The 19196-nt window shown below is 39.6% G+C and overlaps 2 protein-coding genes across 2 annotated transcripts; both read left to right on the forward strand.

Annotated features, from left to right (window-relative positions):
• The first annotated feature begins 2942 nt into the window (after positions 1-2942).
• LOC143183301 (uncharacterized) lies at positions 2943-4367 on the forward strand. The gene has a single exon (XM_076384826.1). It carries the CDS (start codon positions 2943-2945, stop codon positions 4365-4367), a length of 1425 nt encoding a protein of 474 aa, XP_076240941.1.
• A 78-nt stretch (positions 4368-4445) lies between these two features.
• Positions 4446-8246, forward strand: LOC143183302 (uncharacterized). Its single transcript, XM_076384827.1, has one exon. It carries the CDS (start codon positions 4446-4448, stop codon positions 8244-8246), a length of 3801 nt encoding a protein of 1266 aa, XP_076240942.1.
• Positions 8247-19196: the final 10950 nt, after the last annotated feature.

Raw genomic sequence — 19196 nt, forward strand, 5'->3', positions numbered from 1 at the left:
TCACAGATTGCATTGGAATCGGTAATCGAAATCACCATCTTGGAGGAAGTATTCGAAGTAGTTTGCTACTCTATAAATTTATCTCAAAGCTAATTGGTACAGGAACGCTAGTACTTCCGATCAAATCAATTGGTAAATGTCATGAAAGCTTTTTTACTCCCTGATAACGTTCAATACAAATTACCGTGTACTCGTGATCATCGTATATAACTGAGATAACAATGCGCCATCTCCCGTAGCCAGAACCACGAATAATAGGAGGAAAAATGGGCATTCATCATCTATGCATCGACGAGTCATCGAGATTTGTGGGCGATCAGGCACAGAGTGAAATTGAAAAGTCAACGCGCTGCGCTGGAAATTTGTGAAACTGATTCGACCATGCTTACTCACTCACACGTTATTCTATTGATTGCTGATCTGTAGATGTTATGCAGCGTGTGTTTGTTAAAAGGATCGCTATCTTTGAAAAAAAAATTGTATGTAAAAAGTGACAAATTATGATATATAATTACCGCACTCTCTTTTCTTAAGATCAATTATTGTACTTATTGGTACAATTATTGTAAAGATAAATTAATGTTTAAACAACCTTAGTGCTACATATATATGTACATATATGTAATATGTACATATATGTAGCACTAAATTCAAATTAGATAATCTCTTGCCTTGCGACTTCCTTTTGGCTTCACGCATCAAAGTTATATCAGGATAACAAATATTATGTATAAATTAGCTAGTTAACTAATCAATAAGTAATGATTACTACAGGCGAAATAAACAAACTACTATTACTTATTCGGGCAATGAGGTTCTACAGTTTCTTCTTTTTTTCTAAATTCGACCACATAAGAATATTGATTGAAGTACTTATAGGATCCACAGGAAAAAGGAATAATGTAAATGTTATCGAACTTTGAGTTTAACATATTTTCATGTGTTTCTGTGCGTGTTCTTTATCTTTGGCTATATTGCATTATGAATTAAACGTTCTGAAGTCCACGAAAAAATGAGAAATGTCAAAGGAAAACAATGCAAAAAAGAGAAATGTTTCAGGTAACACGAGAGAAAGTGATATTAAGAACAATCCTTTTCTGACATTTCCCCTTTTTTGCATGAAATATTCTTGGAATAGTTTTCATTTCTTAGAGTTTACAGTCTCATACAGGGTGTCCTGAAGCTGGTGGTATAAATTAAGAAAGAGTGTTTCTACATGAAAAAGAAGGTCGAAAATATACAATACAATTTGTCGATACGACATTTCGTTTTCGAGACAATTGTATTTAAACCTTAACTCAATACGAATGTACTGAAACTATAGTTTTAGCTATTTGAGAGGTAAATGGGGAAAGGTGGATACTTCTATCTTACCGTAGAAACAGTCGCTGCAGTGGTGATGCCTTGAGTGTTCCTCTTAACCCGTATACCCTTCAAGCACCCTCAAATGAACTATCGTATGCTTGTATGTACTCGATCACAATTCAAAGTCAGTTGTCTCGACAACGAAGCATGATGTCAACAAATTTTATTCCACATTTTTTACTTATTTTTTTATATAAGTAAATTCACCTTTCCGCTTGTACTGCCAGTTCTGAAACACCATTACTTAAAATTATAAGTAGAAGTCAAAAATGATGCAAAATGAAATCATATGTTATTTTGATATATGAGTAAATACGAGGTTATGATATTATATTAAAAACGAAATTCTGGAAGTGCTGAAACTTGACTTTCTTCCTTTTTCTCGTAGACCCTGTTCCGTTCGAAGAGGCAAACGCATTTATTGCTGCCAGATGTGGAAATCCGAATTCTTTAAGGACTTGCTTATTCATTCATATTTCTAAAAATCCACATCTGGCCGAATAAAGTAATTTCGTGCTTTCTTCGAGCGGAGTGTTCCTCCCTAATAACCATCGAAGGCCGTATTGCCCCGCAATCGGTGCCTTCGCCAGCTCATCCTTTTCGGACTTGTAGGATCGGAGCTGACTAGCGGGACAATACGGCCATAAAAAGATTCGGAAAATACGCGCGTGGGCCCGCTCGAGCCACGCTATTCCGGGGTTCGTTCTTCCTCCCCAATCTTCGCGGCCTTCGACATGAAGGCGAGGTCTCCTCCACCTTCATCGCGAGGAGATCGGGGGCGGTTCCTTTGCCCCGTCAGGGTGACAAGGAGGATCGTCCTTCTTTCGGTCGAAGGCCAATTAATATCGATTTTTGTTTCATCGTGCAAAATCGGTGACGCCCTTAGAGTCGGGCGTTTTGGGGGTTGTAAGGGGATGAAGAGCGAACTCCGAAAAAATCGAAACCAGAAGATCAAACGTCGTCATTCGGACTAGTTGATTTCAAAACAGAAGATAACACGTCGGCATTCGGACGAGTTGATTTCTAACGTAACGACAGGGGATCGCAAGTCATCGTTCGGACTTGTCGATTTTTAACCTAACGAGTCATCGAATCGGACTCTTCAACTTTAGTCATATTACACTTTATCGTCGAGGTCTATCCGAAGTAATTTGAAACAGTTACTCAATATTAACTTGGCGAGTGACAACCCGAGATTCGCGAGACGAAATCGTGAACCGTACATTTTATGGTCCTTCGAGCCGGATACCACCTGCTGGATGTGCACAGTGAACGAGTTAAAGTGTAAAGGTGATTGAACATTTGTCTGGACATCACTGGATTGAAAGTCAAGTCGACTTGGACGCTTTCGAGAAGTCAACTTCGGACAATCGAGTTCAACCCACCGGACTTATTGGACATTGGGATTGAGGAAGCTAAATCATCCATTCGCTTGGAGTCATCGTCTGCACCAACGTTCGGCATCAGTGCAACCAGGCAAGACTACGTCAAGGTAGGCTCGTAATCACGAAGTACCGATCGACACCTTTTCGTTTTTGATTCCTTCCTCTGTCCTTACCTCGATTTTTGCTTAAATCATGGCGACCGCTAACCTTGAGGCAAATGCTAACCAAGTCACCAAACGCATACGTGACTTGAAACAGAAACGAAAGTATTTCAAGGCACAAGTTACGTCCTTAAGTAATTTTGTCGAGAAATACATGGATTCGGAGAAAGAACGTGTAAAATTACAAGAGCGGATCGAACGATTACGGAATTTGTTTACGGCGTTCAATGCGAATATAGACGAGTTAGTTCTGCTTGAAGACAATTTCGAAGAAATAGAGAGCGAGCGCGAAGATGTGATGAATGCATACGATGATGCATTAGCAGCCGCGATCGTTTTACAAAGGTCATTGCAAGATGCGTCGAATATTCCGGAACGATATCCATCCGTACGTGATTCCCCAGCGCCGTCCGGCTCATCGTTTTCCTTACCGGTTCGTCTACCGAAAATCGACTTACCCAAGTTCGACGGCCGCATCGAAAAGTGGGTAACGTTTAAGGATGCGTTCAATACGATGATCCATTCGCAACCCGGATTGAGTAATATACAAAAACTAAATTATTTACGACTGTCTCTTTCCGGAAGAGCCGAAATAGCTATCGGCGCATTTACTATTAGCGAGGATAATTACGAAGCCGCGTGGAAACATCTGGTCGAGATATACGACAACAAGCGTGCTCTCGTTCTGCGTCACGCCGCGCTCTTACGCGATACTCCCATGATGACAGACGATTCATCGGAATCGGTTCGAGATCTCGCAAGTTATATGCAACTTCACGTGCGTTCGTTGCAAGCCTTGGGACGTTCGTGGGCAGATATCGGTAATGATATCCTCGTGAGTATCGTAATTTCGCGGATGTCGAAGGAAACGCGCAAGACCTGGGAGCGAACGCTATCCGATACTAAGGTACCCAAAATTGAGGACATTTTTAAGTTCTTGCACATAACGTCGCATCAGTGCAAGGATTACGAATCTGTGTCGTATGCGAAGCACACATCGAATTTTAAATCGGACGCGTTTAAGAACCACGAGCGAACACCGATAACGTCGGTAAAAACAAATCGCATGCGTAATCCTCCACCGTCATCATCGCGATTAAATCAACGCCAACAGACGTTTGTTACCACCGCGAACTCACAACCGTCAAATTTGCGACGTGTAGAAACGCGAGCTGCACAATCGCAGAAACTCGGAACACAAGCAACAGGCAATTGTAAAATCTGCAACAATGGACCGCATGCGACATTTAATTGTAAAATGTTTGTAAGCCTCCCAATCGAAAAACGTATTGAGGCAGCGCGAAAGGCTCGATTATGTCTTAATTGTTTGCTGGACGATCATACGACCGAGGAATGCAAGGCAGGCAAATGTCGCGTCTGTAACCAAATGCATAACACGCGATTGCATTATGATGCAGCGTCGCGATCAGCATCCCCGTCTCAGCAACACTCGTGACTAGACCAAACAATCAACAGTCCCCGAATTTTTGCGTCCAAGAGTACGTCTAGCGCCGAGGGATCGACCCACGGATTAATGCCTACCGCCATCGTTACCGTCTTCGATCGCGACCAACGGTTAATCGAAGGTAGGACCCTGTTGGACACGTGCTCAAACGCAAATTTTATCACCGAAAAATTTGCGGCAAAATTACGGCTTCCCACAAAGAAGCTCAACGTGGCCATCGAAACATTGAACGAGTTGAATACCGTCACGAGCAAACTCGTTCAAGCAACAATCAAGTCACGGACATCGAATTATCAACGCAGCCTGACTTTTTTTGTAATCCCGCGGATTTCGAGTCAGTTGCCAAACGTACAAATTAATCGAACGACGATTCAGATCCCGGCTAACATAAAGTTGGCAGATCCGAATTTTCATAAACCCGCAGCCATCGACATGCTTATCGGCACAGGTCCGACTTTGACCTGTCTAAGCATCGGGCAAATCCATCTCAACCAACATTGCGACGAGGTTCTCGTCTTACAAAAGACGCAACTGGGATGGATCATCGGGGGGAGTGTTCCAGCCATCCAACCACGGACAACTCGGAAGACATTCGTCACCGCGGTGAACTTCGACCTGAAACAGTTTTGGGAAATTGAAGAAGGTCCACGACAGCGGCATTTCTCCACGGAAGAACAGCTTTGCGAAAAACATTTTTTGACCCACGTTCGACGCGACTTAACAGGACATTATGTTGTTGCACTGCCGTTCAACGGAAATAAAGAGAATCTGGGAGATTCACGATCGCACGCGTTGAATCGATTCTTAGCATTAGAACGCAAGTTTCTACGCAACCCTGATTTGATGCAAGAATACTCAGCCGTTATTCAAGAGTATATTGCACTTGGCCATATGAGCCAGGTAGACGCACCTGACGCACCCGAGTTCTACCTGCCTCACCACGCGGTCATGAAACCCACGAGTTCAACGACGAAGATTCGGGTAGTTTTTGACGGCTCAGCGAAAACCACCTCCGGAATATCATTAAACGATACGCAACTCGTGGGTCCTACCATCCAGGACGATATTTTTTCTTTATTATTACGGTTTCGTATACACGCATACGTGATAACCGGTGATATAGAGAAGATGTACCGACAATTCATCGTACGACCAGAAGATCGGCGTTATCAACGGATTTTGTGGAGGAACGATCGCAACGAGATATCAACCTATCAATTAAATACTGTCACTTTCGGACTTTCATCGGCTCCATTCCTCGCTATCCGATGTTTACATCAGCTCGCGGACGATGAGAGAAACAGCTGTCCGAAGGCTGCCAGTATCCTGAAGCAGGATCTATACGTGGACGATCTTCTGACCGGCGCATCATCCTACGATGAAGCATTAGGATTACGAAACGAGATAATCGATCTCCTTCAACGTGGAGGCCTTAATATTCGTCAATGGGTATCGAACGACCCACGCCTACTATCAGGATTGTCTGAAGATCAGATACATCCCAAGTTCTTCGGGGAAATCGATGGAATCAAAACGCTTGGAATCACGTGGAACGCACGCCAAGATTCGATTAATTATTCGGTTAATCTCCCATCGTCGAAGAAACACACGAAACGTACCGTACTGTCGTCAATTGCGAAGATTTTTGACCCTCTAGGTTTGCTCGCACCGATTACCATCACGGCAAAAATTTTCATGCAACGACTTTGGCAACTGAAACTCGACTGGGACGAGTCTTTACCGACCAACCTCCATACGGAATGGACAACTTACGAAGAGGAACTTCAGCGATTAAATAACGTAACATTCGAACGTCATGTTGCGCAACGCATGGGTCACCGAGTCGAGTTACACGGATTTTGCGACGCTAGCGAACGCGCATATAGCGCGTGCTTTTTCGTTCGATCCATCGATAAGCGAGGTCATATAAAATCAAGTCTGCTGTGTGCGAAATCGCGAGTCGCACCTTTGAAGACTGTCAGTCTCGCAAGATTGGAATTATGCGGCGCTACCCTCTTAACGTCACTGTATGTATCGGTCCGCGAAGCGTTAAATTGCAACATCGATCGCGTATGTCTGTGGACAGATTCAACTATTGTGTTGAATTGGTTACAAAGGCCACCGGGTACATTGAAAACGTTTGTCGCAAATCGAGTTGCAGAAATCCAAACGAAAACGGAGGTTTCAATTTGGCGACATATTCGATCTAATGACAACCCGGCCGACTTATCATCGCGAGGGATCACGGCATCAAGATTCTTGACCAACAAACTTTGGTACTGCGGACCTAATTGGCTCACTAGCGTTGAATCGGATTGGCCAGAATCTGTGTTCGAGTCATCGTCAGACGTTCCGGAATCGCGAAAAATCACGTGCTTAGCAACATCCACCGAAACTAGCGATCAGATTTTTAACCGGTTTTCTTGTATTGTCAAACTCCGTCGGATAATCGCATATTGTTTTAGATTTCGTAACCGGAAAACCGGACCTCTTACAATCGATGAAATCCGAAATGCAAACGACTGTATCATTCGCACAGTTCAAGCATCGACATTTTCATCGGACATTCAAAATTTAAAGGCCAATACAGAATTACATCCGAAGAGCAAGCTTTTATCGTTGCATCCATTTCTAGATGATAAGGGAATTTTGCGTGTCGGAGGCCGACTTCGAAATTCAAATTTACCGTTTTCTCAGAAACATCCAATTCTATTGCCGAAAAATAATCATGTCACGGAATTAATTATTCGTCGAGCACATGTACAAAATTATCACGCAGGCATAACATCAACACTGTACACCGTACGACTGCAGTATTGGCCTATCGATGGTAAAAACATTACACGTAAAATCGTCCGGCATTGCGTCAAGTGTTTTCGCGTCAACCCACCTACGGTAAATTACGTAATGGGTAATCTGCCAGCTAATCGAATTACCGAAACTCGACCGTTCCACAATTGCGGTGTCGATTATTGTGGACCTTTTTACATAAAAGAAAAGCGTTATCGAAACCGTACGCGAATTAAGATTTACGTCGCGGTATTTATTTGTTTCGCTACAAAGGCTATTCATTTAGAAGTCGTGAGCGATCTAACGACCGAAGCTTTTCTCGCCGCGTTAAAACGATTCATCGCACGACGAGGAATTTGCCGTAATGTCTATTCTGACAACGGCTCAAATTTTATTGGCGCTCAGAATGAATTGACCGCGCTTCACGAAACCCTACGCGACGACAAAGGGATGCGTCGATTTCTTGATGAAAAAGAAATCTCTTGGCATTTCATGCCAGCCTTGTCACCTCATTTCGGCGGGTTATGGGAAGCAGCCGTGAAATCGTTTAAGCATCACCTGAAGCGGGTCGTCGGTGAAGAATTATTCACGTACGAACAATTTACTACTTTTGTGACAGAAATCGAGGCTATCCTGAACTCCCGTCCTTTAACTCCTTTATCATCTGACCCAAACGATCCAGTCGCTCTGACTCCTGGACATTTTTTGATCGGCGCTTCATTAACGAGCTTGCCAGAAGCTGATTTCACATCTACACCGACGAATCGGCTGTCAAATTGGCAGCACATCCAAAAGGTGAAACAAGATTTTTGGTCAAGGTGGTACAAGGAATACATTAACCACTTAAACGTTCGACATAAGTGGACAAAGGGTTCGCACGAAATCAAAATGGGAACCATTGTCGTTCTCAAGGACGATCATCTGCCACCGCTGCAATGGAATCTCGGGCGAATCATCGAGGTCCATCCGGGCGAAGATGGCATCATTCGTACGGTCACCGTTCAGACGTCAACCGGAATTTACCGTCGAAACGTTAAACGTCTGGCACCCCTTCCAATCCACAATGTGACATCAGGATAAAGACAATTATTAGTCGATATTTTAGCGATAAGTAATATTAATAATATTTTTGTATTATACGCCGTTTAACATTGCATAACGGAACGACCGTTCGAGTTCCGATTTATTGTAGAATATCGAGTAAGGTATTGATCAACTTAATTGATCAACGGGGGGAGCATGTTCCGTTCGAAGAGGCAAACGCATTTATTGCTGCCAGATGTGGAAATCCGAATTCTTTAAGGACTTGCTTATTCATTCATATTTCTAAAAATCCACATCTGGCCGAATAAAGTAATTTCGTGCTTTCTTCGAGCGGAGTGTTCCTCCCTAATAACCATCGAAGGCCGTATTGCCCCGCAATCGGTGCCTTCGCCAGCTCATCCTTTTCGGACTTGTAGGATCGGAGCTGACTAGCGGGACAATACGGCCATAAAAAGATTCGGAAAATACGCGCGTGGGCCCGCTCGAGCCACGCTATTCCGGGGTTCGTTCTTCCTCCCCAATCTTCGCGGCCTTCGACATGAAGGCGAGGTCTCCTCCACCTTCATCGCGAGGAGATCGGGGGCGGTTCCTTTGCCCCGTCAGGGTGACAAGGAGGATCGTCCTTCTTTCGGTCGAAGGCCAATTAATATCGATTTTTGTTTCATCGTGCAAAATCGGTGACGCCCTTAGAGTCGGGCGTTTTGGGGGTTGTAAGGGGATGAAGAGCGAACTCCGAAAAAATCGAAACCAGAAGATCAAACGTCGTCATTCGGACTAGTTGATTTCAAAACAGAAGATAACACGTCGGCATTCGGACGAGTTGATTTCTAACGTAACGACAGGGGATCGCAAGTCATCGTTCGGACTTGTCGATTTTTAACCTAACGAGTCATCGAATCGGACTCTTCAACTTTAGTCATATTACACTTTATCGTCGAGGTCTATCCGAAGTAATTTGAAACAGTTACTCAATATTAACTTGGCGAGTGACAACCCGAGATTCGCGAGACGAAATCGTGAACCGTACAGACCCTTAATTTAGTATCACAAATATAACGGGTTATTACGAAACAAGAAAGCAAGGAAGACTACGTCACAATCGAAAGGTAACATTAAAAGTCCTTTTTATCTTCCAAGCTCTCTACTCTATGACGTAACCAATAACCAACTCCATTTTGCTGATCATTGAGGCTTGTATATTCCTGTTAACTTCCCCGTTATAGCATCGCATGTCGCTTCAAACGCAAAGTCATCCTGCTAAAGCGTCAGAAATCAACACGAGGCCGGCTCGTCCATTTAACCGGAAGTTTCGTAATCGATATCGGCTGAGCGAGTCGACAAACGACTCAGATATCGAGAATACGCTCGTAACTTTTTCCTCCTCGCCACTTTCCCTCTTTCCTTGCCCCCTCGCGGCATCGTCGATTTATACCAGCAGTAAATTCCATCGTCCAGCCATCGTAAACCTCCATCAGTCTGGTTACGCAGAGAAAATCTGCCTCTGCTTCCCTTTTCTCTCTCCTCCCCCTTTTTTTTTTTTTTTTGGTTACCCGTCTCCCGTGGCTAGTCGATCAATCGGGGACGTATCGTTTGGATTTCACGCCGATGCACAGGGTCTAACGAAAGCTATCGTCGAATCGACGATTCGTCGCACACGGAGCGGAAAACGCTGGAATATCATTATTCGTCTGTCGTCGTTCGGTACGCCATCGAAATTCGGCATTCCTTCTCATCGATGGACCGCGCCTCGACTGGGTATACCGTCTCGATTTTGGACGCGTTAACGCGGTGCCACGTGCACGCGTATAACGCTCACGTGTGCAGAGATTATAGCCTTCCTGTTTGCCTGGCCGATGTACCGGCTATCTCCAATATTCATACCCTGCGCCCCGTGAGTTTGGACAGGGAAAACGCGATTGCAATGGGATTTCCGAATTCGTGAGGTATGCAGTACGTAGAGAGTATTAGTGCTCTCCTACAATTGTTTTGGAAAAAATGCAACAGCATTGCGGACGGGTGAATATGTAGCGTTGGTCAAAGTTATTTGTTGAATTCTAGTGAAATTAGGAAAATCGGAATAGAAGATTTCTTCGTTAGATTTCGTTACAGTGGGCTTTGTTTTCGTATTTAATGAGACAAATATGGATTACTGATGCATGATTTAATTTTGGGAAAAAGGTTTGGATATGTTTTGGAAAGATGCTTATTTTTTGTGAATCCGTCGATGATAAGAATTCGTGAGAATATATCGAACCAAATATTGTATATAAACTTAATAATGGTGTATTTATTGATAATTAGAATCTTTACAACAGCTTCCACTGTACAGAGCTGGAAATGTTATATCTGGAAAAAATACGAATCTGTATGGTTACAGTACATGGAACCATTAGATTTCAGATACACTTTCGGACGTAGCATATTGTCGGCCAAAGTGGTCATAATTACAAATTGAATCGACGTATTTCCTATATACGGAAAATTATTGCTATGTCAACATGTGTCTCAGGTGCAACCTTACCAGCTTTGCACAGTAGATACATAGTTGAATGTAACAGCCCTACCTTACTTCTAGATTTCTCAGAAAAACTTGTTTCGATTGCTATAATTTTTAAATTGTCAAATTTTATTCGATTTTTAAAATCTTTAAAATTATTCCTATTTCCCTTTGATTAATTATTATTCTTCCTCCAATCATTCCTAACATCACGCATATGACACGTCGATTTTATTTTAAGTGACTATATTTATAATAAATCAGACATCATATGTGGTAGCGATGATTCTTCATTTTCTAATTGTATGATCGAATAAAATCAGTTGTTCAAATTCATATTATCAAAAATCTGCAGTCTTTTAATAAAAATGCAAAGATAATAGAATACAATTTATTTTGTATATTTATTTCCAACTCGTTATGACAATAAACGTGTTAATAAGCAGGGACAAACGTAACAATTTGGGTTTTTGACTGTGTAACTTCTAAGTGTCATAGAATTTTTAAAAAGTTTGCACGGGACAGTAAATCTACATTATTAAACAACATAATCCAACACAAAAACTAGTAAAATGTATTACACTGATTTTTTTAAATAAACCTTTTTTTAAAGTATGTCATTTGCTATTTTTGTCCCTACTTGTAGGGACAAAAGTAACATGCGATGATATAAGATAGGGACGATGGTAATATCCTATTTAAGTTTAAGAATTAAATTGAGTAATAGAAGAAATACTTCTGAAAGGTGTTCCTACTTATTTTGCAGGTAAAGATAAGTATAAATATCAACATAAACTTTAAAGAAGCCAGGTCACACTCTGTTTTTCTTTTACGAATGTAGAACATTCTGTAAACAGTAATCTCGTATTTGAAGATCACGTTTAAGAACTTACTGACTCCATCTTTGTGGATTTTCTGTTTTTTATTTATGCCGTATGATAGTCAAAAGAGAATGCTTTTATTGTATGTCAAAGTTGAAAAGCTGAAAACCTTGACAACTCCTAAGATATGAATAACTGTTTTCATAATGGGTATATGGAAGTAACTTGACAAGCCTATGTGAAACAGGAGAATAATTTGATAAATTAATGAGAAATTCAAAGTTATTACGTTGTTTCTAATAATTGTATTGAAAAAACGTTAACTACTTGTTTTTGTTATTTTTTAGTGTTCTGTTTCGAACTTTAAAATCACTCATTTGCAAAATTTATGAAATGTGATTTAAGAAGTTCCTTTCTTAATAAGTTTGATTAAAATAACATATTCGTTAAAGCAAAGAGTATAGAAGAAAGTTGCAAGTTACAATCGCGACAAAAGTAACAACTTGTTACTTTTACCCCTGCTAGCAGCATTTCTCATGAACGTGTTCTACATACTAATCTAACTTATAATCGTAACAATTTTTATACCTACCTATAAGTTCAATATCTATCGAATACAATACAAAAAAGTCAAAGGATTTTATGAAACCAGACCAAATGGATATCTAATTGAAACAGACCCTACAAGTTTATGTTTAATATGCTATTTCAATGAAACATTAAAATACGAAGAACCGCTTATTATCACGTGTTGCCAAAAACTAAGACAGAGAAGAGATTGAAATGACAAGCGAAATTAGAAGCACAAGATTATTGATCGATTAGCATTTGTTTTACAACATCTGTTACATTCATCCCTTGTTACGTTTGTCCCTAGTCTCTCCTACTACGTTCCAAAATCGTTCGCGCGTACCGTTCTGTAGAAATAGGTCAAAATACATATTTCGCTCCCTTCTCGTATTCGTGCACCCCAATACTCGATTGGTCATAATTCCACCATAATCACGCTCGCAGTAATAAAACCGTGTACTTCTCGTATCGCGAGGACATTCGGTCAGTCGTTTCCATCAGTCGTCTACAAATTCCATTTATAAAGCTCGCCGTTTTACGACCCTCTGGTGTGTCGCGATCAAAAGCGAATCGTCTAGCGCGTCAAGTCCCGTTGGCGTATCTCCCATAAGATATTAAAGCGGCGTTGTGTCCCCATGCACTGCCATGCAGGCGAAAAGTTAGTGAGCCCTCGGATGCCGGCACACAAACGTAGTGCCCCATCGAACCCAATGGCTTTCGGGACAGATTATAGATCGGGAGAGAGAGAGAGAGAGAGATAAAGCTAGAGAGAGAGGAGGGATTGTTACTGTCGCAAAATCGACATGTCCCGACGGATAGGCCTTTCTGGAATCCCTTGGCTCTGTTACTGATGAACCGGTCGATACCTAGGAGCCTTGGGACTCTCGTCTAGAACCTCGACAGCCGTGCGTTCATGCTACACAAGAATTCGAACTCTCCGATTTCCTGGAACGGTGCAGCAATTAGAAACGTTCCATGGATCGAGTGATCAGCGGTCTCCTAATTGTGGACGATGATTCGTATTACATCTGGGAGGGAATTCTTGCAAAATAGTAAGTTATTATTAATACCATTGTCATAGATGATGGACATATTTTGGTAAGAGGCACAATAGCAAGCCATACACTGGTATCCTTTCCATGAGCAACACGAATCTCGTATGAAAAGAACTGTAGTTAGTGACGTCCAAAAAGGTTTTTATCGTTTCATGAACTATGATGGTTATTCCTGTCGTAATTTTATTCATTAAATTTGGAAAGAAAGAATGCATCGTTAGTGCCTGACAATGTGATTTTTGTCATTTTGAAATCGTGACAGTTGATTTTTCTTTGTAGTCATTGGACTATAATTTTTTTGACTTTATCGAAGAAACGTATTTACGAGAAAAATGATATGCTTTACTCAGGGAAAGAATGTCAGCGTGTGGGTAGCTATTATGTAACAATAACAGAGGACAAAAAAATGTTTACGCGCTTGTGGGAAAATGACATGGTAGATAATAAGTTAGAAAAATCCTTTGACAAGTATTCCAGTTCTATTCGTTAATATCTCATTAATAGCGAGGTAAATCATTTATTCTTCATTTGTTGTTCCCTCTATAATCAGAAAATGAATCAGTTGTCATGCAGTAGGCGAACCCTTATTTTACGGCTGAGCTGGTCATAGAATTATATCGTTATGAGTTCGATAGCTTTGCCATGGAATGCATATTAATGATAGCAGTACTGTTATCCGTGTTTCAACATTTTCAACTTATGTAATTGACATTTAGTCAAGCGCATACTATAGTATCAATTAGTATAAAATAATAGCTAAATAATAATATTACGCGCACCGGATAAATAAAGCCTATAGGGGCTCGCTGGAAAATAGAAGAAGACTAATCGAAGAAGATCGATACGACAACTAATCAATTGTCAGTCAGTACGTCGAGACCTGTCACCATCGAATAATATATTTTAAACCTCGTTCAGATTAGACAAGTTACTTGAATGTGTAACACATAATTGAATATGTTTAAATTATGCAAATATTTGATATACTTACCTACACTCATCAGACACACAGATATGCAGCGATAAGTGGAATAGGAGTTTTCTAAAATTTATAGATGAAGCATCAGTCTAGCGTCAACTTATTTACATCATTATGCAGGGTGTTTGATAACAGGTGTCAGAAATTTGAAGGGGTGATTCTAGGTGTCAAAATAGTTCGAAAATCAAGAATAGTAAAATTCTGTTTAAGGCCTCGTTTCAGAGCTATTAATTATTAAGGAAACACCTAAAGTTCGTACGAAATGTGTCTGCCTTCAGACTTATTCTACTAACTTCACTGTGTGTGACTTGGGTAGTGCACGTTGGTAGTAATATAAGCTCCAAATTAAACACATTTTACGCTTATGTCAAGCGTTTTTTAACGACTAAAAGCTCCGAAACGCATATTCGTCATTTCAAATTTTCGTTTTATTTTAACGTATAGAATCGACTTTTAAAATTTTTGACACCTGTCTTTGAACACCCTGTATGTAGTTCAAATGTAAATAGGGCCATCTATCTATTACAGCACAGCAACAGCACAGCATCGGTGCTGTTGCGGATACGGGGACATACCTAAATTTAAATTACATATAGGGTGTTCATTCGAAAGGTTTACATGAAAATGTTTCGAAAATAACGTATTCCCAGGAAAAATGATAAAGACAAAATTTCTCAGTTTCAAATGAGAAATATAACTGTTTCACTTATTTTTTATTTGTTGAACGTTTTCAAGGTTATTTGAAGATCAACTTCAAATAGAAACGTATATTTTTTTTATCGATTTTTATTCTACAGGTACAGAGAAGAAACTTTTGTATGGGATATCTTTTTTATCACTTTTCTTATTAAAAAGATAGATATTTAATAAGGTAACAAATTTTTTCCATTTCGCAACTTCCACAGAAGAGGATGGAAAATAAAATAAGCTTATAGAGTAATTGTGTTTACGTATATGTAGGTCTGGTGTTGTTCATGTGCTGTGCTGTTATATGATAGATCGGTGAACGTTCTGTCACATGTGGAATTAGTCCTGATTCATAAAGGATCAACGTGATAAACAGCGTTTTCGGAACAGCCTGAAAAAATTAGAGCCTGAAACAAATTTGTGCATTTTTACGCGCAATTTGTAAAAGAAACTCCAAATTTGTTAGACTAAGATAAAGGCTAAGGTTTTTATATCTTCACCAAGAACCTATCATATAGCTATATGCATGTGAACAATCTAAGCAAAGAGAATCTGTACGTGGAATTTTCCACGACAAGACGTATAATTCTTCATAGTCTTTTTATTATTGTACTTGGTGATAATACGTTAATTAATTGAAAATAAAATTGTATATTCAATCAATATTTGCAGGCTTTCAACAATAATTCTAAAATAAAAAGAGGGCTAATATTTTTGTTTTATATTCAGAAGATAATCTTAATAACAGTTATCATGTGATCTTGTTGAAAAGTAAGCTGATGTGATGCCTTTCTAATTCTAGAAAGCGCAAACTAGCTAAGTAGCTAATCATAATTAATCTTAATTCCGGAAGGAAGTAAATAAGGTATCTAATTAGGAACTTGTTTACGACTATTAATTATTACTTTATGGCGTAGAAATAAATCGTATTGAGAATCTGCACAGGCTATTTTGTTAAAAACCAAGTTATTCAAAGATTAGTGGAAATATGTTGAGTCTCTTTGGACATCTTCGATTCTAAATAGGTTCAGTCCTGAAATCAAACTAAAATAGTGACTGTACCCAAGGAAACAAAATTATGCTACAAGTAGTAAATTCATAGTTCCAACTGAAATATTGGTATGATAAAAAAAAAAATGAATTAAAAATATGTATCAGTTTCGAAACTGTAACGCCTATTTCGCTTTTCGTCCAGTAGACAAGATATCTTAAAGACGTTGAACTTTCGCCTGAGAGTGGAGAACGTTTCCTAAAATCCTACAAAATCATCGGAAGAGGGTTCAAAACTCGTGGGTTGTTTGAAATGGATCTTCAAAATCGTGATACCAGGATTCAATAGCGATTGAACTTAATATTATCTCAGGATTATTGACAAAAGTTAATCTTCAACGAGCAGTTTAATACACATCTCGAATTCTTTGCTGCAGTAAATGGCTGAAGCTCTATAGAACAAGACAAGGACGAATCGCTGGCATTGTAGTCGATTTTATTGTTCGAGTAGCCACCAGAAAGAAAGGCGAACAAAACGAGGTCGTTGTTGCGTTTACGTTTCGCCAACGAGGAGACACTCCACGCGGCGATAAGTCATTTCGAATGGCCGATTCGAGGCCAGGAGACGAGACACCGCGACTTCACAAGAACACAAAATCTGAAATCATAGTTAACTCTACACCATCCTCACGAAGCCACTACGGGGACCAGCGTGGCGTAACACGGGAACAAAGTGAGGAACTGGTGAATTCTGCGAGGCTAGGAGGCGTATCGCGAGGGTGCATTGTTGGGAACGATCCCCGTGACAAGAAAAAGGGGGCACCCGTCGTAAACCCGAGGTCAAGGGATGGGAAATGGAAAATAGGCTCGAAGGAGGTGGGCAGAGGGCAAGATCGCGGGATTTCACAAGGCGCAGCGACCCGTGCTGCCCCGAGAACGATAATAATACATCAAGTGGAATGCCCCGGACTATTGGTTTTTTGTTGATGCAATAGATTTCGGGGAAATATAAATCTGCCGACGACGCGGTAAATTAGTAGTGACTGCGAAACCGGGTATTGTATCCGTATGACGCGCGCTCGCACGACTGCACCTGTAAACTGCACCACCGTGAATGGACAGGATTACTCGCTTCAATCTACAAATGGATGTATTTTATACTGTGTGAGTAACTGAACCTGAAAAAAATCGAATTTAATATACCTTTATTGACGTTGGCAAGAATTTACAGTGGTTTTCAACAAGTATCTTAGAAATAAGGTTAAGGAGATATTCTCTTCACGCAGTTTTATATATATTCCTTACAGGTTAATTTAATTTTGTGTAAAGTAGGATTAAGGGATAATGAGTTATTAACAGCAATATGTGTATTTTGAAAAAACAAATCGTATAAATATGTAGGTATTTCTGTACTTGACTTTGTTAGAGTATTCGATGCATACTGCTTTGATGCTTCTTGTATAGGGAGAGACACAAATGGGACACGTATTGCATGGAACGTTTTAATTATCTTAAAAATGGTCAACTTTCCTACATAATGTTGACAGACGATTAACTGTTTCCGTACTTCAAACCAAAATTTTTCCTATTTTCTTGAAACATCTTCTGAAGTCTTATTACCTTTGATTCATTTCTTAAATATCACATTTGTTCAGATGTTTCTTCAAGACTAACAATATAAAATGTCAGGTACCCTTTATTAAACGTAATAATTAAACCAATTTATGAATGGGACAAAATGCACTTTTTTAAAAAGTAAAAAACAGAACTGGAAAACGTAGAAAGGAACTTAGAAAATAATTCGAAGTAGTTTAATCCCATGCTCAAGGCAAGTCTTATCGCGTAGAGTGTAGAGGATCCATACGATTATCGGTCTCTGTTTCAGCAGAGTAGAACTGAGAAAAAGTAAAAGACACATAGCACAAGAATGTTCTAAAAAATGTATATGAAAAGATTTCTACAGAATTGCTTGAATGAGTTTATCTTGTTTTCTGAGGATCACCCTATAGAGAGTGCACATGCCTGCGTACCTAAGTACATACGCGTATGGAAGGCTATCACGGATCGAAGGATACGAGCTTATGGTATGCAGATGCACATGCATCGATTGAGGATAGATAAATACGTGTACATATGCATGCTATAGGTTGATAGATATGTGTATATCATGAATGTACCTGCTGATATCGCCTCATATGTACGGGACTCTACAACACGGTGTCTTTTAGACATATAAGAGGAAGTTCAGAGAGCTCTACGACAAATTATACTAACAAAGTAAAGTTACAGTGAAGAAAGGATAGTTCTTTGTAATTGAATAGGGTCGTATATATTACCATTAAGTGTATAGAAATAATTAAATATGTTTTGATTTTATTAATGAATCAGACAGGGACAATATGGATTTTATTTTTCAACAAAATTGTACGATATTTTTCACCGTACGTATTATGGAATTAAATTTCAAGTTTGTTTAAAAAACTAGCCCCGCCTGATGGTTGGGCAAATATTTACATAAGAAGGCATGTGTAACAGGTCCGCTCTCACAATTACAATATTTAGCCGAATTATAAATACAAACTGAATTTTCCATCGGGGGCAATCTTTTCTGTCCTGTCATAGTTCGTTTGATCTAATAGATATTTAACACTACGATGTTATTTGCCGTGCTTCTGTTTGTCAGCAGTTAATTCACTGACTACAGTTTCAGCACGAGTAGAGGCTGTTCTCGTTAAGAAGATTGGGTATTTATATTCTGCAATATTGAAAGTTAATGAGGAAGTAATGTATCGTGAATTGGATCATGATGGTACAAAAGCATTGAGGGCATATCATTTATTTAATATGGAACATTGCATAAAAATTGAAACATCAACCGAGCTGCATTATAATAACATGGAGAAATATTAATAATGCTTTCAAGGATACTTATGTATTCTTCGGAAAAATATTAGCCTTTGAAAAGCCTGCATGCAAGAAATTGCAAGAGATTGAAGTGTTTCTGTATCAAGTCGTTAGATATGTGCAAATTTTACGTATTAATGATATTTACACAGTTGCTCAAGAGTTTAGAACTTATCATGTCCTTAGAAGAATGAAGCTTTACTTAAATAAATAAATATATTATTCCAAGCATTATTGATATTATTACAATAAATTAATATTTTATTATAATCAAATGCAGTATCGTCCTTAGCACTGGGGAAAAATGGCACTTGCATCGAGTCTCACACTTATTACTTATTATTCAAGGGGTCCCACACTTATTTTTAGTTACTTTCACATTTTATAAGAAAAAATTAATGCAATTGTAATAGTTTAATAGTTGTGGTATCCATTTGTAACATACTTTTAAAACTATAGGTTACCCTTATAGTAAATTTAAAT

This window comes from Calliopsis andreniformis, chromosome 9, assembly GCF_051401765.1.
Source record: "Calliopsis andreniformis isolate RMS-2024a chromosome 9, iyCalAndr_principal, whole genome shotgun sequence".
Lineage (NCBI taxonomy): Eukaryota > Metazoa > Arthropoda > Insecta > Hymenoptera > Andrenidae > Calliopsis > Calliopsis andreniformis.